At 41.8% G+C, this 23194-nt stretch overlaps 1 protein-coding gene across 1 annotated transcript; it reads left to right on the forward strand.

Moving 5' to 3' along the window:
* The first annotated feature begins 4864 nt into the window (after positions 1-4864).
* LOC124650255 (histone H3.2) lies at positions 4865-5275 on the forward strand. The gene has a single exon (XM_047189798.1). The coding sequence runs from the start codon at positions 4865-4867 to the stop codon at positions 5273-5275; it is 411 nt and encodes a 136-aa protein (XP_047045754.1).
* The last annotated feature ends 17919 nt before the right edge of the window (positions 5276-23194 follow it).

Below are 23194 nucleotides of genomic sequence, written 5' to 3' on the forward strand. Positions count from 1 at the left end.
TGGATATGCTTTGAACTTTGCAATATGTGTAAGTCATGATGGAACCAAGGTATAAGGCCTAAAAACACATGATTGTCACATTATTTTGCAAACCATCTTAGCTGCTGGATTGAGAGGACAAGTAAGTAAGGATATATATGAGGCAATTGCTTAGTTAGGCAGGTTTTTCAGGGTACTGTGCAGCAAAACTATAAATAGGACCGTGCTGAAAGATCTAGAGGTACAGATCCCCGAGATCTTGTGCAGGCTAGAGTGCATCCCCCAGCTTTCTTTGATGTGATGGTGCACCTAGCAGTGCATTTACCTGAAGAGGCACACAAAAGAAGTCCTGTGCATTATGGGTGGATGTACCCAGTTGAAAGGCGGTTGTACACTTTGAAGCACTATCTGAGGAACAGGGCACGGCTAGAAGGTTATATTGCTGAGGGATATGTTGCGGATGAATGTCTCACATTTTGCTCGAGATACATGGATGATGTCCACACGGTGTATAACAAGAAATCAAGAAATCCAGCTTTTGAAGATCTTGATGCCTATGATGTTGAAGTTTTTGGGCACGGAGTTAAATTTATTTCGGCAGGCGATTATGATGTTGAAGATCCTGCAGAAGTTAAGAAAAATGGTGTGGTATGTTTTGCACAACAGTGATGAAACGATCGAATATAGACGGTATGTTTTCACATATTAGCTAGCTTGCCTACTTTTAAACATCCATACTTAACTATGTTTGGACAACTGACTTAAAAAAACAGTCGATACGAAATGAATTAACCCAAGAAAGGGTTCGAGACATTGACAGCAGTAATGAGAACATGATTTGTGTACTCGGTTCGAGAAAGAGGTTAGTTTTCGCTCTTCGTTCACGTGTTGCTAGATCTATTTTGATATATGTTGTCATTGTAGATTTGTCTTATATTTCTTTGCTTGTGGTGTTGCAGCTTAAGGAGGAGATGAAAAGAGGAATTAATGTAAATCAGGATCTCTTCGCTTTGGGATGTTCTCCGGATTTCAGGGTCAAGAAATACACATCGTGCGTAGTTAATGGGGTTCGATTTAGCACTACCAGCCGTGATGCGAATAAGAAGATACAAAACAGTGGAATCATGTTACCCGGTGTCGGAAGTCCCACAAACAATGATCACAATGATTACTTTGGAACCCTTAAGGAGATTATTTGTTTACAGTACCATGATAACAGGTCAGATGTTATTTTAAAATATGATTGGTTTATGCAAGGCAAAGATCAGATCAAAAATGATGGGTACTTCAAGAGCATCAATGTGGGAAAGCTCGCTAAGACGAATGATGATTATACTCTGGCTACCCAGGCTAAAAATATCTTCTATTTGATCGACGGAGACCCAGCTAATAAGGGTTGGAAAATTGTCCAAACATACGATCATCGCCATCTCTACAATGTTAGTGAAAATGAAGGTGACAGATATGATGCAGATGCCTATCAAGAGCAGGAACAAGCTGGTCGGCAACAAGGACATGACATAAAAGTCGTACCTACTGCAAATTTAAGAACAGAGGCACCCCGCCGTATTTCAGCGGCTATGGTTGACCTAGTGAACAATACAGAAAGCCTTGATAATGACAATAGAGATGAATTTGATGACACATGTGACAATTACGTAGATGAGCATGACCCTTTTCCAAAATCGGAGCAAGTGGAGGTGGATAATTGGAGAGAGAGGGGGAGAGAGAGAGTCTTGATGGGAGTTCGCGTACCCACCGCACGTGACTTGTAGTCACTGAAGTGTGGGACCTCACACATGGGAACCACACGTAAGTGACATACCTGTTTGGTAGCGGATTGAAAAAATACAGGGAACCGGAGTGGGTAGATGAAGTACAATTGAAATAAGAACTTGAAAAAATACAAATGCATCAAGTGAGTACTGCGTAAAAGATAGTGATGGTCTCTGGAGAATCATTAGCTGGGAAGCGGGGTTGGACTCCAGAAGAAAAAAGCTAAACATTTAAATGGTAGCAATAATTTATTCCAGAACATGATGCGCATGACAGATGAAACGACCCCACAACCTGACCACCCACTAACATGGCTGTCTTGCAATGGACTTATCGGCCATGCCGGTGTCGAACCAAGCCCATCTCTCTCTCTCTCTCTGACAAAGACAGCTCTGTAGTACGCTGCTTGCTTGCGACAAAAGCAATGTTAGTGGAAGCCAGCCCTAACAAAAAGCCAGTGGGTCTCCCACTTCATCCAAACAGGTGAGGCACGAGGCGAGGAAAAGGAAAGTCTCCACGCTACTTATCGGCTGCGGGAACTACAAACATCATCACATCGGGTCCAACGGAGGGAAACTTGCATAGCCAATATATCTGGTAGATGGAAAGATTTGCTGGTTTTTTTTAATGAAAACATGGAAAAAATCATGTACATGAACCAAATAATCTGAAGATGTTTGAAAATTATTGTCTTCCCATTATTAAGTTGTCACTTTTTTGATATTCAGTCAAACTTGGTCCTATAGGTTATAACTTAGTCCTACAATTTCCCAAAAATGACATAGTTATGACCATATTTATGACATAGCTTGTTATAACGTGCCTAAATTGCGCATGGTGGTGCATCTTGACATTCCCAACAATGTCGCAAACTAGTTTTTTCAACTTTTTGGTATAAAGAAAATCATTTTTCATTTTTAAATGATGAAATAGGTTTATTTTGTGAGTGAGATACAAAAAATACTGCCCCAAATGGTACCTCTACATTTAAGTTCACCGCTACAGTTCGAGGGTTTTCTTGACGCGCCAATGCCTCCCGCCTGACAGCTTCAAGTGAATTTGGGGTGCCATACTATGGGCCCCAGTTTCAATGAGACATGTAATGACCCGTCAAATCAGTAAGTTTACTGTGTAATAAAATATGTTACCCCTCTCCTTTATGTAGTTCCCCCAAATTGCTTCAGGATCGGTGATGTTAAAAACTATTAATGATTCATCTTCAAGTACTTTCCTCTATAATGTATATTATTGTTGAATTAATCGTGATGTGTTAGTAGTCCCCATATGAGTAAAAAACAATGTTTATTCTAAACTTACATACCTATATATTTATAATACATGTAACCATATGATGATGTAGCCGATATTGATTATGGTACTTTTTATACAATTCAAACATATCACGAAAAATACACTTACAATGTGCTAAATTAAAACCATATGTTGTAACGGTGTCACCTTAGTTAGTTTTATCCTTTCAAAATATTACCCCTCAAAAAATATCTGAACCAAATGCTCTTAAAGGTGGAAAGAAATCCTAAAATGAAACAAGATGTTTGCTTCCATGAACTGCAAACACATATCCCATTTGTACATGTGCCAACCCCTTTTATAAATGAAAAACGATGCATTAGGGATTTTCTCTATTGCTTTGTGAAAAATTGCAACACAATCATTGGTGTATGTATGTACACTTATATCTTTACCTATCCTAGCAGGATCTCCAAATTGTATATATCTAAAGTATATCTTGACAACGGGTTCTAGTGTTTTATTAGGTATACATAAACAAAAAATACAAATAAGTTTGAGGTTGTCATGTTTTTTTTGGTGTTTCATGGTCAAATGTGCCTCACATGTTAAAAATGAAACATGTGGAAATACGAGAAACCAAACTAAAGTAAAAAATGGTTATGCAAAATATGTGAATTTATTGATCAAATACAAATGAGATTTTTTATCTTTGAAAAATTAGGGATATGAAATTGATATATTTGCATCCAAATAAAACTACGTTACATAATTTCGACAATACTATCCTTACATGTCAATTATCCAACCTAACGGGTGGTCAAATGTATTTCTGAACCTATAAACTATCATGCATTAGGGTGGTATATCTATGTATCTACCATTAGACTTATTGTATAACACATGTACATCATTTGCCGGCACACAATTACTTGCATACTTACCTAAATTATAAGGTATTTGTATACGTCTTGAATTAAATGAACATCTAATATGTATCCGTATTCCAGTAATGTCCGCTCCACATTTCATATCCATATAACATCCATATCCGTATCCCTAGTTGTTTTGAAGATATGAAACGAAAGTGAAAGGCCACTATCCGATCCGTTCCACTCCTATACATATACACGAAATACTCACAATCAAATGCATGATATTGTTCTCCCTAAAATCATGGATTTTTCAAGTGCATGGGTGCAAAGTACTTGGCCGCGTGAGATATATGAGCTTTCAACAGCTTGGCGTAATGGTGTGTAAACCTTTTTTTTTTTTTTTAATGTTTCAAAAAAAAAAACCTTTTTTTTTCAAGATTTTATCTAGTATAATATCGACTTTAATCATTCTTGTAGAAACGTTAGAATTGCTTTTAATTTTGCTTGAATCATTTTTTTGGGGAATCTTGCTTGAATCAGTGTGATGAGTCGACTAGGAAGAAGTGAAATCCGTTCGCCGGCCAATTTTGAAGCGGAAGAATGGACACGTCTAGTTCCTCCATGGCATGGTGGTGGTCCCAAGCCAAGCGTCAAGAGCTCTAACCAATCAGAATGAAGGATTCACGGTGCCGCGGATGGCTGCCCACGATCCGCGTGACTCTCCCGAAAACGTATCGCCACCGTCCGTCAGTCCCAAATCCAACGCTCCAAACCCTCTTTAGCTCCAAAACCAAAACTCAGTCACCGCGCCCGCGCCCGCGCCCGCGCCCGAGCATACAAAATTTTGGCAGTCTCGCGCCTCACCGGCCGCCTATAAAAGCACCGGAATCCCCACCCTTCTTCCTCACTCCAATCTTCTCCATTGCCAGCCAGATCTCCCTAGAGCTCCTCCACCCTCGTAGCACCCCAGCGCTCCCCTCCCGATGGCCCGCACGAAGCAGACGGCGAGGAAGTCCACCGGCGGCAAGGCGCCGAGGAAGCAGCTGGCCACCAAGGCCGCCCGCAAGTCCGCCCCGGCCACCGGCGGCGTGAAGAAGCCCCACCGCTTCAGGCCCGGCACCGTCGCGCTCCGCGAGATCCGCAAGTACCAGAAGAGCACCGAGCTGCTCATCCGCAAGCTCCCCTTCCAGCGCCTCGTCAGGGAGATCGCCCAGGACTTCAAGACCGACCTCCGCTTCCAGAGCTCCGCCGTCTCCGCGCTCCAGGAGGCTGCCGAGGCCTACCTCGTCGGACTCTTCGAGGACACCAACCTCTGCGCCATCCACGCCAAGCGCGTCACCATCATGCCCAAGGACATCCAGCTCGCCCGCCGCATCCGTGGCGAGAGGGCCTAGAGTGCTCATCCAGTATCTGGAGGTGTAGAGATGTACCCTGAGTGCGCGCTGGAATCTAGTAGTTGTGGTAGGAGGAGGTCCTGTTCGTGCAATGATGCCTGTGTTAGGTTGTGTTTGTGTCTGATGTTACCTGCTTGTTATCATCAGTAATGAAATGTTGGCTATCAGATCTGAAATTTGTGCCTCTTGCTTTTAATTATTTGTCAGTTTTTTTTTGTGCGAGCTCATCTTGTTCTGATAGTTTGTTGGAAGGTGACTGAAATTCGGGAGTTGTCATCTAAAATCTCGAAATCATTGCATCTCTGTTTTGATGCTGTCGAATCTGAACAGTTTGTGAGAACCCATCGCCACTCTGTTTTGGCGCTGCTGAATCTGAACATGTTATGATGCACCTGCAACTCTCTGTATCGATTTTAACATGTAGATTATTGGATTAAAGAATTCTGGTTTTGTACCTGGTTTCTGCAACTCTCTGTATCTGAGCCCTGGTCGATTGTTCTGTTCGTCACACATACTATCTTAGATGCTATTCAGAACAATGACATTTTGTATTTGCCGTATCCTTTCTCAATCCATTCGTCACTGACTACCAAGCAGCTTTTTTTCTTGCTTGCTACATTACTTTAGACAACATCCTCCATCTTGCAGATTGTGTATTTGCATTTACCACTTGCAAGTCTATATACGGACTGTCCAGAAACTGCAAGCAACGCCTCCAATCCTGTCCCCATTGCATGATGTGTACTTACATTACTTTAAACAACATCCTCCTATTCAACCGCATTTTCCTCTCCGGATTTACACGGATGTTGGATTAGTTTGTCCTGAAATATGTTTTGAATATGGGACACTTTTGAAACTTTCGGATTTGACACTTTTGAATATGGACTTGTTTCACCCCTCTATACAAAAAATATTGTGACTGTTATTATGCCCTAGTTACTTTTTTGTGCTTTTCTGCTAAAATGAAGTCATTTTTTTTTTGCCTCATCACACTAATAATTAAGAAAACTATAATTGTCTAGTTAATTAGTGGAAAATTATGCCAAACCTTCACAAATGCCCACAAACCCAATGGAACCTGTGAATCATGGCTACCCACACTAAGATGCACACAACACCGAGAAGAAATACCACTGTGGAAGCTGCCATGCGTCATCGTCATCACCCCTTCTTGAGTGAGCGACTTCGAATTCACCTTTGACACCCATCGACGAAGTCCTCGCCACAACAAACGTCAGAACCCATGTCGGCTTACGCCAAACAATCGACCACCCGAGTCAGTAATCGGACATCTCTAACTTGATGATGAACATTGCAGCTGAGACAAGGGAGAGCTTGAGCCGACCATGTCCCGTAACTGAAGCCTCGTCTCCTCTCATCGTCACTGCAAGTGTCAAGGCTCATCCTCGACAAATCCACTCATTTCCACTTAATCATGGCACCAAATTACTTGTACATTTTCTCGCCAAATCCACGCCTGCATCTATCACATACAACCTTACATTATGTCTTTTGTTGTTCCGAACCATGAGATTTTCTGAATGCATCCGTCGCTGACAGTACCAAGCAGCTTCTTTCGTTGTTACGTTGCTTTGGAAGTGTGGAGTTCATCTTTTGTTTTTCAATTTGTACCAGGAGTGGTATTACTACTAGTACTGGACCACTGGTGAGTGGTGATTAGCAAATGTATGAAGTGCGTGTCATGATTCTGTAAGCAACATCGGCAATTCTGTATGAATTTACCATCCAATTTGAGCCCATTTTCATCTCATGAATAAATAAAAGTAGATTGTAAGCTTCTTTTCCCAATGTCAAACTGTAGTGTAATTTGTATATTCAACGAATAACGGTAAACCCAAGCATGGGCAACCCGCCATGCCAGCACCGAGTGTGTAATTGCTGCTAATTGGTTGAAGTTTGTGATGAATTGCTGCTACCCGTTTACTGGTTCGCCCTACTTGTCATGGCACAGTACTATGTGAGTAATTATTCTGCAACACATGCAGTTATATGTGTGCTTTTGCCATCCAATGTGACCACATCTTCCTCTCCTGAAAAATATAAAAGTAGATCGTAGCCTCGTTTTCCCAACTGAAACTGTAGCGTAATTTGAGTACTTAATCTGTTCTCAAGCTAGCCCTTCGATCATAATCTTCATGCCCCGGCCAACATGTTCATGGCAGCACTGAGCACACCATTCGTATGTCATTTGATGCGTGTGATGGATTGCTGCTATGACTACGAGCAGGACTATATTATGACTCATATAATACGAGTAACTCCTGGACAAATGTCAGTAATTTGGGTTAGTGTGGAGTGTGGACCATAAGTATCCATCCAAACCAATCTTCCAAGAGAGTCTATCCGAATTCGTAAAAAGCTCAACCAGTAGGGATGATATCTGATTGTACACTGCCACTGTCTCGCTTGTAAGCTAGTAGTTATGTTCAGAAAAGTTTGCAGAACAGTCTAGTGTGTTTGGTCACGCTTTAGGTGGTTATGCTTTAGATTTCTGGTTAAGTTTTTTTTGTAAAGACTGGAAGTTTGTTTTCAGCTTTAGATCAACTGAAGCAAATTCCTTATAACTGGATAGTTGGCGTCCCATGCAGATATCAATAAATTGCGGGCACGTAAATTCTTATCGAGGGTACCCGATATTGGCCCATTTACACGCTATATACCTGGGCAAGAGAGTCAAATCCGGGTCAACATTTCTATTTCACCCACCTCGCGCCGCCTCCTCCGTCGCCTAAATCCGTCGCCCTTGCCCGTCTCCAGCTAGCGATTTCGTCTCGCCTCCCACCAGATCTACGCAATGTGGCCTGTCTCAGCCTGTGGGGGGGGGGGGGGGGGCATCAACACCGCCTAGAGGCCACGGGGCCTCACACGGCATGCTCTCCGCCACAGAGTACTGCAGATGAACACATCTCCGTTTTTTTTCGTTCGAAATATATGGTATGAATTTGCGGTATCTGTACCGCATCATTCCGCGTACCAGATAACACATATTTAGCACGCCGATCCGAGATATCTGGATTCAAATTATCGGAAACTCTTACTCCCTCTGTTCACAATTACCCTGCGTTTTGGGTTTAGTAAAAATCAAACTTTATAACGTTTGAATAAATATTTGGAAAAATATCAATATTTACAATATAATATTATCATGTTAGAGTTTTCATAAATAATAAACTTTATAATGCATTTGGCTTTATGGATGTTGAATCTTCTACATATATATTTAGTCAAACTTTACAAAGTTTTGACTTTAAAATGCAGTGCAAATAAAAACGGAAGGACTACGTGAGATGATGTGACAAAAATCTTATTTCAATTCGAAATTTGGGACCCTTTTGTCCAAAAGAAATCGACCGTGTGGCCCCTTTTGTCCATTTTTTTTTCGGCAAAAAGCTTCTAGCTCGCGCCTCACGAACGAAATATCGGAGCCACCTCGCCAATCTACCGCGACGAGTCCCAGCAACCAATTTTTGACGCCAGCCCGCCAGTCTACCGCGCCGAGTCTCCGAAACCGAAATTTTGGGAGCCACCCCGCCAATCTACCGCGCCCAGACCCTGCCACGTCACCGATCCGCGGCATCCTCCCACGGATCGCCATCTCAGCCATCCATTCTCCCCGCATCGAACGGCAGCCACCGCACTCTCCCACCTCTCGCCTCTTTATAACCCCATCCTCCCCATCCCGCAATCCACCAACCACCACTCCACAAATCCCCACTCCTCAGCCATGTCGGGCCGCGGCAAGGGAGGCAAGGGGCTGGGCAAGGGCGGCGCCAAGCGCCACCGCAAGGTGCTCCGCGACAACATCCAGGGCATCACCAAGCCGGCCATCCGCCGCCTCGCCCGCCGCGGCGGCGTGAAGCGCATCTCCGGGCTCATCTACGAGGAGACCCGCGGCGTCCTCAAGATCTTCCTCGAGAACGTCATCCGCGACGCCGTCACCTACACCGAGCACGCCCGCCGCAAGACCGTCACCGCCATGGACGTCGTCTACGCGCTCAAGCGCCAGGGACGCACCCTCTACGGATTCGGAGGCTAGAGGCCACCGTCCTCGTCTTCGTCCGCGCCGACCGCCTGCATCCTTGCCGTCAACAACCTGTTGTCTTAGTGTCTCTGCTATGTTCAGTTCAGTAGCTTTAGTTGGAATTGGAACGGTGTTACTAGTTCGCCACCTGTCGTTTGCAGAATCTCTCTAGCTAGCTTGTAGCACTGTATGTGCCCAGATCTGAAATCGATTATATTATCTTCCACTGAAATGGTCTGAGTACACTATTTGCCAATTTGCTATTAAGTTGCTTCTATTCGGCGTCAGCCTGCGCTCAATAGTCGGCCAAAAAAAAAAGCATTGATGGACGCAAGCTACCTTGTTTAGTTCGCTGTTTCTTCAGTAGATAAAACTGTAACTTGGAACAAAAAAGCTAGAATTCAGACTCGTTTCCGTGCAAATACTGTCCTTCTGTTGTGTGATGTGCGCGTTTGTGTTTGTAACGTGTGCTGATCCTTCGGTTGGGCAAAATCATTCGCAGCTGAGGTGTGTATGTGCCTTCATTTCAGAGATGGAGCTAAATTGTCTGCGTTTGAGTTTAGTCTCGTTTCTTCAGTTCAGAGATCGAGTTTTGTGACGACGCATCCTGGCTTCACCTCAAGTTCAGGTGGGACAAGTACTTCTGATTTGAAAATGTTTCTGTCAAATCTTTATCTTGAGCTTTGTGTCTTTCATTTTGGGTGCGATTTGAAAATTTCATCTTGCCGCCAAGTGACCCATCCTTGACGTGAAGTTGTAGAGGAACAAATTTGAAATAAATAAAAGTGGTAGCTAATAAGATCTTAATTTTGAGCTTTGTACCTTCCATTGTTTCAGTGTGATCAATTCTTGCTTCAAATTTGAGTGGATGGTGGATTAGTTTATCATGATATTTTGTTATATTTGTTGCATTGACACCAGAAGTTCCAAGAATATTTTGTACTAATTTGTTACACCGTCACTGGAACCCATTTAGGTTCTTTTGAAACTTAACATCCTATTTGTTCTATTAATCGATGGCATAATACTATTACAGGGCACGCTGTGTATAAAGTTTACTGGATACACAAATCCTCATGCTCTACCTTATTTCTGAAAGGGTTGTATTTACCATATGCCGCTCTTCTGAAATATGAACCATGATACTTTGTATGCGTTATAGTTCCATATATACATTCTGACTCAATTTCTTCTGCAGAAGAAAGAAACTAGCTTATAACTTATTTGTCTTGATTGCAGACAATAGTGTAATTTCAACATATTTTATGAGCTGTTATTTATTTCAGCATTTACTGTCTTGCAAGCAAGTATACTGTAATTTCAACATATTTTATGAGCTGTTATTTATTTCAGCATTTACTGTCTTGCAAGCAAGTATACTGGACATCTTGCGGCCAAGTGACCCATCCTTGACGTGAAGTTGTAGAGGAACAAATTCGTGCCCTTCTTACATCAGGTTCTTCTTCAGTTCTGCTCAACGGTGTTCCCGGGAAAAAATTGCCTTGCAAACGTGGAGTACGTCAAGGCGATCCCTTATCTCCGGTTCTGTTTGTTGAGGGCGCGGACCTTCTTCAGTCTATGGTTAACCACCTTGCTCAGCTGGGACAGCTTATTCCTCCTTTGCCTATTCCAGGTTCAGACTTTCCTATAGTTCAATACGCCGACGACACCTTGCTAATACTTCAAGCATGTCCGGTTCAGCTTCTTGCTTTGAAAGAATTACTCCATTCTTTTGCTGCGGCCACGGGGCTTAAGGTCAACTACTCCAAGTCTTGTTTACTCCCAGTCAATGTCAGTAGTGAACTACTTCAGTTTCTAGCTACCACATTTGGTTGTGCAGTAGGATCACTTCCTTTTACGTACCTTGGACTTCCACTTGGTACATCTAAACCTACAGTTCAAGACCTCACACCGATCGTCGATCAGATTGAGAGGAGGCTCAACGCTAGTGCTCGTTTTCTGGACTATGGAGGCCGTTTAACACTAGTGAATTCAGTTCTGTCCTCGCTCCCGCTGCATTTTTTGTGCTCTCTTAAGGTTCAGAAAACCATTATAAAAATCTTCGACCGATCACGCCGGCACTGCCTTTGGGCTAAGGAGGATGACTCCAGTTCGGTGAATGCGCTGGCAGCATGGTCCATGGTCTGTCGACCAAAACGTCAAGGTGGTTTGGGAATATTAAATATGGAAATTCAAAATAAAGCCTTGTTGTTGAAGCAGCTGCACAAGTTTTACAGCAATGCTGATATTCCGTGGGTTAAACTCGTTTGGTCCCTTTATGCGCCAGGAGCTCCGCATGCTCAAGCTAGCAGAGGGTCCTTCTGGTGGAGGGACGTTTTTAGTCTCGTCGGAGATTATCGGAGCATCAGTAAAAGTCAGATTGGTAATGGTTCTTCGACCCTATTTTGGAAAGACTTTTGGCAGTGTGAAATAAATTTGTGTGATAAGTTCCCACGGTTGTTCTCCTTTGCTCTGAATGAGGATCTCACAGTTGCAGACTTTGCTCACAGCCCAGATGTTACCTCCTTATTTTCACTGCCTCTCTCAGTCCAAGCCTTTGAAGAACTAGAGCAAGTGCAGCAGATTATGGAGAGTTTAGTCATTGATCCATCTACCCATGACTCCAGGGTGTTTGTTTGGGGTTCGAATCAATATACTTCAGCTAAATATTACAAGTTTCTTTTTGCACGGCTGCCACAAGACCAGGCGTTGAATTCAGTATGGAGATCCAAGTGCCTTCCAAAGCTGCGTGTTTTCGCTTGGTTACTGATCCAAGATAGGCTCAATACAAAGGACATTATGCAACGGAAAAACTGGCATGTTGAGAGCGGCACGACATGTGTTTTGTGTACAAATAGCATCTTGGAGTCACGAGACCATCTTTTTTTCCAGTGCTCTTTTGCACAAGAATGTTGGGGTTCTGTTGGGATTCAGTGGGACAACTCTCTCTCCATCTCTAACAGATTACTACTGGCTAGATCAATGTTCATGGGTCCATGCTTCATGGAAATCTTCACTTGCGTAGCTTGGAATTTATGGAAAGAACGAAATGACCTTATTTTTAAGAACCAGCATGTTTCTATGGCTCGTTGGAAGGTCAGGTTCCAGAGTGATCTCATGCTTCATCAGTATAGAGTAAAGGAAGCCATGGTGCAACCTCTCATTGCTTGGGTTCTTCACTCTTTCTCATAAAATGTCTTTTTATGTAGACTTTTCTTTTCACTTCTTTCCCCCTTGATGTTTCCCTGTAACTTTGTACCTATATCTTTTGATTAATATAAAATATAGACCGTAGGGGCTTCCCCTACGGTAATTCGGTCAAAAAAAAAAAATTTGTCTTGATTGCAGACAGTAGTGTAATTTCAACATATTTTATTAGCTGTTAAGCTATTGTTTGATGATACCCCCTCTGTTTTAAGGAATAAGATGGTTCTTGTTTTTCGTGTTTTTTGTTTGATCAAAAAATGATTCAAATATATAAAGATTGTTTGTATGAAATTAGCATCATTAGAAAGTACTTTTCAATAAAAATTCAAAACATATAATACAATCAAGATTTTGTAGCTTATTTTTTATGGTCAAAGTTCATCTTGAAATACGCTTGCGCCTTATTCTTTGAAACTTAGGTAGTAATGCTCAAGCCTGGTCAACCAAGTTTGCAAGGCTTATTCCTTTAAACGCGTGCGCCTTATTCCTTTAAACGAAATTTCTGAAATTTCAATCGGTTTCCATGATGTGATTTTCTCAAATTTTCGAACTATGTTCAAATGTTTAATTTTGATAAAATTTGCGTGAGAGAATTCTGAAATAATCGTCGAGAAATCCAAAATTTCATAATGTCTCTAAATTTTAGTCAAACCGAATTCCAAAGCCCAAACCGAAATTCAAAGCCCGACACTGAATATGTAACTCTTTGAAGTGTGACAGATTGCTGCCACCCGTTACTGGTTCATTTGATCAGGACTATGAGTAAGAGCATGCCCAATGGCACCCCCCAAAGTCTCCCAAACGGGATTTGGAGCCTCTGGCCCAAAAATGTTCCGCACCGGCGCGCCCCTCCAAACTGCGCCAGCGCAAGTATCGGCCTGAAACTTGGTCCGACACTCCTGTTCCGGCCCCATATCGAGAGTTTCAAGCGGGGGATGCTGTCAATGGAGAAAAAGTCGCGCGGCCCCGTCGTGGCAGCGACAGAGGGGAAGATATACCCTTCCCACCCCAGAAATCTCCCCCAAATCCACTCCCATCGATAGAGACATTTCCGCCCCTCTTTCCCTCTCCCTCTCGAGCGCGAATCCCCGCCGTCATCGATCGATGCCGCAGCTCAGCAAGCGATGCCACCCAGGCGGTAGAGCTTCCAACACTGACACCGCAACAACCACCTCCAGCACCAGAGCATCCAACACCAGTTGCCATCGATGAGCCACCGGCCTCCTCCAACTGATTTCTATCACCTCTTCCCGGTTTGTAATATGAGCCAGAATTTGATGGCGTTTTGATAGCCGGTGGCCGGTGGATTTGAACCTATGACTTGGATTGAATGTGGGGCCCTTTGTGGCCGACTTTGAACTATGGTTGTGATTTCTATTTTCCGAGCCTTTTGATCGTTGGGGGGGGGGGGTCAATTTCAGGGCCACCGGTGGGGGAAGGCGACCCCCAAACCGCGGCAGGCTTGCCGGTGCTCCTCAAAGCCTATATATGGCGGTGCTGCCGGACATTTGGGAGGCCCGATGGGGACACTCAAATTACATGATAGAAGAGGATAAGTTGCATTAGATATCATAGATATAATGTGTGTGTGCGCGCAAACAAATACCCATCAAAACCAGTCCTTCGAGTAATCCATCCAAGTTGTAACATTTTTGTCATATAAAAGAAAGACACGTAGTAGAAGAGTGTGGACTTCTCAAAGACGAGTTATACATGACTCATTTTTGTTTCTAATATTTTAACATGACATTCTATTTTTTTTAAATATGATTCTTTTTTAGATGTAGGCGGTGTTGAGTTAAATCTCTTTTCTTCTCTTCTACTCCCTCCGTTCGCATTTAATCGACGCCCTGCATGCATAGAAGATCTACTAACTAGGCTGTACTCCCGCGTCAATTAAACAAGAACGGAGGTAGTACTTGTAACATCCCAGGTTTAGAGGCTATAAAATGAGAGAACACCAAAATGTGCATTGCATTCATGCATAGAAAATCTGAGGAATTTTCGCGCTTTCAAATAAAACTTACAACAATAACTAAAGTTTCACTTGACTTGCTGGAACTGAAGTAGATCATCAAGTCAAGCGCTATAAACTTCACTGTGACCTTTGCTAAAACCTTGTTTTGGGTAGAGATGATTTGATCTATGGGCTAGATCAAATAGAAGTAGATTTACAACAAACAACACCTTAAGTAAGGATCAACGGAAGAGCAGCAACAACAGCAAGAGGAGAATCAAGAGGAGGATGAACAAGAAGCAGAGTCTATGGTCTTGGTACCCTCTGATATCTCTAGGGATTCAGTTAATATGATGCAGGAAAATCAAGTGGTGGTACAGTTCATGCAGCACTTGGACTGCCCTGTAATACCACATCAAGTGGTTTTTGGTCCTATAATACCACCTGATATGCAATGGGCAAAGTTGTTTGAGCATATGATTCCCAAATTATTATCTGCTTCTGTTCCTTTGGCTTTTCAGTTATCTCCTTTCACACACCTCAAGAGGTCTTGGGATAGTGCTTTCTTATTTGGCAAGGAAGGAGATTGGTCTTTTTCAAAGGGTCTATGCTTTCCTGAGCTCCATAGGCCCAAGTGGTCTCCAAGGAGGAATACAACAATTACAAAGGATTTATTGGAGGAGCAGAAGGATCATACTGAAGTATTGTTTGAAGCTACTCCTTTGGTGACCAAAAAACAGAGAGCAAGGAAAGTGATCACTCCTTTGGTCCAGTCAACTGAGCGTCGTTTTACTAGGAGCTGCTTAAGAGATGGGTATAGGCATGCTCCTGTTATTGAGGCTCCTCCTAGGAAGAAGGCTAAGGGCAGAGCTAAACTTTTGGTGGTCCAAGATGAACAGCAGGCTGATTCTTCCACACCCTGCCATGAGAATAGTACTCATGATGAGACTGAAGAGGGGTTTATCAGAACCCCAGCAACACCAATTCATGTCCTTCAAAGAATTGGAAGACAGTTGGGTATCCCAGAGGAGAATTTGACTAAGGAAAAGCTTGAAGCTGCTCCTAAGAAGGCCACTAAAGACAAGAGTGATAATGTGTAGTTTGTGGCATGATGAATTTCTGCTTGGAGGCTTTTGGGTCTTGTGTGATAGACTATGCTTTTGCTGTGTGGGTGCTATGGTTTGCCAGCTTACTAGTGTGTTCCGTGTGAGTTCTGTGGTGGTCCAATATAACAAAGATGTCCTGGGTGAGTTTTTGGTGAGGGTACTATTCTATGGTTGGTACTCTCAACAGTGTGGGTATGCAGTGTTCTGTAAGACTTTAAGAATGCTTTCTATCGGATGCAATGGGTATTCAAATGGGGGTTACTATGTTCCCCTACATGCCGTCATTATCTCTTTGGGTTTTTCTTATGTATCAATTAAGTAAGAGAAAATGGAGTGTTTTATGCTGGAATGTTAGAGGCTTAAATTCTGAATGTAGACAGAGAGAATTAAGAGCAAAAATTGATGAAAGTGGTTGTCATCTAGTATGCCTTCAAGAAACAAAATGTGAGAATTTTGATTGGCGTTTAATTAGGACCTTTTGTCCTAAACGATTTGATAGTTTTGCTTTCTCCCCATCTGTCGAAGCGTCTGGGGGAATTTTGGTGATTTGGTGTTCATCTGTCTTTAGTGGTTCCCTGGTGGAAGTGCATCGTTTTGGTATCAGGATAGAGTTTATCTCTGCTCACAATAATGAGAACTGGACACTAGTTTGTGTATATGGCCCTTGTCAAGGAGTGGAAAGGGATCAGTTTGTTTCTTGGTTGTACAATTTGTCAATTCCTTGCTCTGCAAATTGGTTGTTGTTGGGAGACTTTAATTTCATCAGAACCCAAGATAATAGGAATAAGCCAGGAGGTGATGTCAATGATATGTTCTTGTTTAATGAGATTATTGGACATTAAGGTTACTTGAGTTGCCTTTGAAAGGAAGAAGATACACCTGGTCTAACATGCAAAGAGAGCCTTTATTGGAGCAGCTTGATTGGTTTTTTACTAGTCAGAACTGGATTTCTGTATATCCTAACACTATGGTTCTGCCTTTGGCCAAGAAAGGATATGATCATGTTCCCTGTGTAGTTCATATTGACACTAATATACCTAAGGCCAAGATCTTCAGGTTTGAGAACTACTGGGTGGATTTGCCAGGGTTTAAGGAGTGTGTTACACAATCTTGGGAAAGAGGTTCTGCTAAGGCATACAGTTCTGCTGTCATTGCAGATAAATTGAAGGTTCTAAGGCATGATTTGAAAAAATGGCACATGAGTCTGGCTAGGCTCAAAGGATTGATACAAAATTGTAATAAGGTAATTGTGATATTGGACACTCTAGAAGAGGAGAGGCCCTTATATAGAGAAGAATTTAACTTTAGGCAGATTGTGAAGCTGCATTTGGAGGATCTTTTGCTGGCAGAATGTAATTACTAGAAGAAAAGGTGTACAATTAGGTGGATCAAACAAGGGGAAGATAATACAAGATTTTTTCATGCCATGGCTACTGAGAGGTTCAGGAGGAACAATATTGCAGTCCTACATGATGTTGATGGAAATGAAGTAACTGATCACCATGCCATGGCCTCTATGTTGTGGGCTGAATATAAAAATAGGATGGGGAGATCAGAGGGTATTATCATGCAGTTTAATTTATACTCCTTGATTAAAAGAGTGGATGGTCTTGAGGAATTAACTGCTCCCTTTCTGGAAAAAGAAATGGATGAAGTGGTGAAGGAAATGCCAATTGATAGGGCTCCTGGCCCAGATGGATTCAATGGTCTGTTCTTGAAGAAATGTTGGCATATTGTTAAAAAATATTTTTATAAGTTGGCTGAGGATTTTCATAATGGGACAATAAGGCTGCAAAATATAAATGGATCTTATATCACTTTGGTGCCGAAGAAACAAGTCTCCTTGACAGTTAATGATTTTAGACCAATCTCTCTTACCAATGTGTGTGTTAAGTTTTTGACTAAACTTGCTGCTAATAGATTGCAATCAAGGATTCTTGACTGTTTGCATAAAAATCAGTATGGTTTCTTGAGGAATAGGACAATTCAGGATTGCTTTGCTTGGGCTTTTGAATACTTGTATCTCTGCCATGTGTCCAAGAAGCCTATTATTATATTGAAACTGGATTTTGCAAAAGCTTTTGACACCATAGAACATGAGGCAATACTACAGGTCATGAAACATAAAGGTTTTAATAGCCAGTGGCTGGGGTGGGCTAAGGCTATTCTCTCCACAGGAACTTCATCAATTCTTTTAAATGGTGTCCCAGGCAAGCAGTTTGAGTGTAGAAGAGGAGTAAGACAAGGGGATCCTATTTCTCCTTTGTTCTATCTCTTTGGATCAGATTTGTTGCAGTCAGCATTTAATGAGTTGGTGCATCTTGGAAAGCTAAGTAGATCAATTGAGACTAATGATATGGACTTCCCAATAGTTCAGTATGCCGATGACACACTTTTTATTCTGCCAGCAGATAAAGATCGGGTACAGGTCTTGAAAGAGGTTCTGAATAAATTCTCACAGTCTACTGGTCTAAAAATAAATTTTGACAAGTCCCAAATGGTCCCTATAAATGTACCTGAGGAAATATTGGAGCAGTTAGCTGAGGTTTTTGGTTGTCAGGTTGGGAAAATGCCTTTTACTTATCTGGGTTTGCCATTGGGGACTGTCAAGCATACAATTACTGAGTTGTCTCCCTTAGTGTGTAGGCTGGAAAGGAAATTGTCTGCCAGCTCTAGCTTTCTTTCTCAAGGGGCTAGATTACAACTGATTAATTCTGCTCTTGCTTCTATGCCCTTGCATTTCTTGTGCTCTTTACAATTGCCAGTGGGTCTTACTGTTCAGTTGGACAGAATTTTGAGGCAGTGTCTATGGAGAGATAGGGAAGGTGAACCAAAGCAATCTCTTGCAGCATGGGAGATGATTTGTAAGCCAAAGACAAGTGGTGGTTTGGGAATTATTAATTTCCAGAAACAGAATGCAGCTCTACTTATCAAATTTCTAGATAAATTCTATAACAAAAGAGATTTGCCTTGGGTAAAGTTAATATGGGAAAAACACTATGATGGTAAAATTCCTCATGCTGAGAATTTGTGTGGATTATTTTGGTGGAAGGATGTGGTCATGCAGGTAGATAACTTTAGAGCTGTAGCAAGGGTAAAGCTGGGTACTGGAGATACTTTTCTTTTTTGGTCAGATAAATGGCTAATAGATGGTGTGCCTCTTACTCTTCAAAATAAATTCCCAAGGCTATTCTCTTTTGTGGTGAATAAGGAAATCATGGCTGCTGAAGTTTATGATATGGAAAATATAGCTGAATTATTTTATACACCGTTGTCTCAGCCAGCCTTTACAGAACTACAAGAGTTGCAGACTTTGATGGAGAGAAATCCAGTCACTGGTGATAAAGATGAGTGGACATATTGTTCGGGTGGTGCTTATGCCTCAGTTAAATTTTATTCTCATATTCATAAGCATATTATGGTTCCAAAGGTATATAAGTGGATTTGGCGGTCCTGTTGCATGATGAAAATTAAGGTTTTTGCTTGGCTTTTATTGGTGGATCGTCTAAACACTAGAGACTTGCTGCAGCGTCGGCATTGGAATGTCACAAATGTCTATCACTGTGAACTATGCCCTATGCATGTGCATGAGGACATGATACATCTCTTTTTTGAGTGTTATTTCAGTGTGAGGATGTGGAACTATCTCCAAATTGAATGGGTAGTCAGTGATGATATGCAGTTCATTTTGGATCATGCTAGGAAGGAGTTTGCAAAACCATTTTTTATGGAAGTGCTCATGCTGGCGTGTTGGCATATTTGGATTGTCAGAAATGGGAAGATCTTCCGAAGTGAGAAGCCTGCTTTTGCAAAGTGGAAGGCTGGTTTTATACATGACATGTATCTTTTGAGATATAGAATTAAAGTCAAGCATAGGGACTCTTTGATTGAGTGGATTAGGACTCTGCCTTAGAGTCTTGGTTTCTGTCTAGGTAGGATTTTTTTCTTCCTTTTTTCATCTTTGTATAAGACTTTTTTAACTTTGAATAAAATTTTGCTGTGGGGCTGTTGCCTCACAGTGGCCGGTCAAAAAAAAAAAAGTAAGGATCAACTACCAGATCTTATAAAGGATCTCAACATGCCATTCCTTACAACAAAACATGAATAATTATTCAACTATAAATCAAAACATGTAATTAATTAACAAATTATTCATTACTTATATTTCCTTGTCTTTCACTAACTATAAATGTTCCTACCATGAATCACATGGTATATCTTTTCAACTACAATACTTGAACCAAGTCAAGAACACTCATATTCATTCTTCATTAACTTTTGATCATTCCAACCTTGTTTCCCAACTCATACCATTAAACCTAGAGAAAGGAGAGAATCATTCATATGCTTATTCTATCCATTGAATAGAACCTAGATTACTATTTAAACCTTATCTAATTGAGGTACTTGTGGATACTACAATGATACAAGAAATATAAGTCAAGTATTAAACCCTACTTGACCTAGCTAATACTTGATAGTAAGTAAGAACCTCTTTCACTAGTGATCCAAGAGAGGGACAAGTGTTGTGATCATTACAACTTGGTAATAATCATAAACCCTAGAGAAACCCTATCTATCCAAGAGAGCTCAAGCTATAAGGTGTACCCAAGTGTATGGACTAATACTTGATCTTGGAGAGAGAACCATGATTTACTAATGAACTATTATGAGGCCAATACTTTGATCATTACAATTGGGTAATGATCATAAACCCTAAGAATCTAAGTGAGTGTGTTGAGAGCAGTATTAAAGAAGAGAGATGAGTGAGGAATAAGTGGATCAAGTCTAATGCATGATCTTACCTTATAAATTGAGATGATAAGTTAAACCTATACATGTGATCAATAGATCTCATTCTTCTCAGGAAATAATAAGTAAATCACTAGTAGTTAACCAAACCAATCCTCATGCCTTGTGTAGAGTAGTTATGATATTAGTTTTAAACCCTGCCTATCCAAACACTTGATACAAACCTAGCATTGCCTTCATACAATAATTCTACCTAAGTGAGGAGGATAACCCTAGCCACTAAAACATGATCAAGCTTATACCATATCTGCATCCTAGTTGTGTATCACATTGGTAATCACTACTTAAACCCTAAACCATATTTGAATTCCAATCCAAGCACCACTTTGGATCATAAGTAAAACCCTGCCATGCCTCATACCTATGTAATACTTCAAATAGTGAAGTATTCCCAAAACCATAAACCTTGTCATATGGAACCAATCTACATAAAATAGTATGTCCTAACTTGTGTATCATGGATCACAAGTAATAAGCCAATCCATATATACTTTAGAACTAAATGTCATTTGGTGAGAAGAGTAAAAGCAATATCCAAATCTATTTGGTATCCCAAGTAATTATTTAGTTAACCAAAGAGGAAAATATATCATAGTTTGAACCATCACCTTAGAAAGTGAATTGACCAATGGTGAGCTTGGGAATTATCCTAACTAATCCAAGTTAGAAGTTGTTAAGCAAGATTAGTAATTATAGAGTTTATTCAATCATCTTCTTAAACCCTAAGAACCCACATGAAATCATAAACTCATTCTATTCACAACACCATTTAATTTAAACTCCAACCATAATTAAAATAGATATGAACAATCAATATTGTTAAGCACACTAGTTTAACCTAATAATATTTTTACCATTCACATGTTCTAAATTTCAAACCATTTAAATGGATCTGGTTCCTAAATTAAAAAGGAATTGAGATTGATCTTAAAAAAAACCACACAATATCAACCTAATAATAAATTGAATATGTATTTAACAAATAACACTAGGCAGTAAGTAATAGTATTAAGTTGTCTTGCTATTCACAATTTGAAAATCGGCGAAGTACATCGTCGGAATCGGCTATTCATAAGTAATAGGATTTCCTCCGGCAGTACATCATCGGAATCGGCGAAGTTGTGGGGGATTCCATCACCAATCGACACCGGCGTCTAGCTGGGAAGCACCAGGGTGAGCATGCGCATCACCTGAGCCCTTTAGATCATCCTCGCATGCTCTGTAGCTCGCGTTCGATCCTTCGCCGGTGTGCGCCGCCGCAGCACATGGTTGCCGGCGATGCTCTGATGGCGTATAACTCACACGTTTGTTGGGAACCCCAAGAGGAAGGTATGATGCGCACAGCAGCAAGTTTTCCCTCAGAAAGAAACCAAGGTTTATCGAACCAGGAGGAGCCAAGAAGCACGTTGAAGGTTGATGGCGGCGGGATGTAGTGCGGCGCAACACCGGGGATTCCGGCGCCAACGTGGAACCCGCACAACACAACCAAAGTACTTTGCCCCAACGAAACAAGTGAGGTTGTCAATCTCACCGGCTTGCTGTAACAAAGGATTATATGTATAGTGTGGATGATGATTGTTTGCAGAAAACAGTAAAGAACAATAGCAGCAGATTTGTATTCGATGTAAAAGAATGGACCGGGGTCCACAGTTCACTAGAGGTGTCTCTCCCATAAGATAAATAGCATGTTGGGTGAACAAATTACAGTCGGGCAATTGACAAATAGAGAGGGCATAACAATGCACATACATGACATGATGAATATTGTGAGATTTAATTGGGCATTACGACAAAGTACATAGACCGCTATCCAAGCATGCATCTATGCCTAAAAAGTCCACCTTCAGAGTTATCATCCGAACCCCTTCCAGCATTAAGTTGCAAAACAATAGACAATTGCATTAAGTATGGTGCGTAATGTAATCAATAACTACATCCTCGGACATAGCATCAATGTTTTATCCCTAGTGGCAACAAGTACATCCATAACCTTAGAGGTTTCTGTCACTCCTCCGAGATTCACTGGAGACATGAACCCACTATCGAGCATAAATACTCCCTCTTGGAGTTAAGAGCAAAAACTTGGCCGTAGCCTCTACTAATAACGGAGAGCATGCAAGATCATAAACAACACATAGGTAATAGATTGATAATCAACATAACATAGTATTCTCTATCCATCGGATCCCGACAAACACAACATATAGAATTACAGATAGATGATCTTGATCATGTTAGGCAGCTCACAAGATCCGACAATGAAGCTCATGAGGAGAAGACAACCATCTAGCTACTGCTATGGACCCATAGTGCAGGGGTGAACTACTCACTCATCACTCCGGAGGCGACCATGGCGGTGAAGAGTCCTCCGGGAGATGATTCCCCTCTCCGGCAGGGTGCCGGAGGTGATCTCCGAATCCCCCGAGATGGGATTGGCGGCGGCGGCGTCTCGGTAAGGTTTTCCGTATCGTGGCTCTCGGTACTGGGGGTTTCGCGATGAAGGCTTTAAGTAGGCGGAAAGGCAACGCGGGGGGCCACACGAGGGCCCCACACGCCAGGGCCGCGCGGCCAAGACCTGGGCCGCGCCGCCCTGTTGTGTCGGCGCCTCGTGGCCCCACTTCCTTTCCCCCTCGATCTTCTGGAAGCTTCGTGCAAAAATAGGACCCTGGGCGTTGATTTCGTCCAATTCCGAGAATATTTCCTTTGTAGGACTTCTGAAACCAAAAACAGCAGAAAACAAGAATCGGCTCTTCGGCATCTCGTTAATAGGTTAGTGCCTGAAAATGCATAAA

Source organism: Lolium rigidum, chromosome 4 (genome assembly GCF_022539505.1).
Source record: "Lolium rigidum isolate FL_2022 chromosome 4, APGP_CSIRO_Lrig_0.1, whole genome shotgun sequence".
In the NCBI taxonomy this organism is placed as follows: domain Eukaryota; kingdom Viridiplantae; phylum Streptophyta; class Magnoliopsida; order Poales; family Poaceae; genus Lolium; species Lolium rigidum.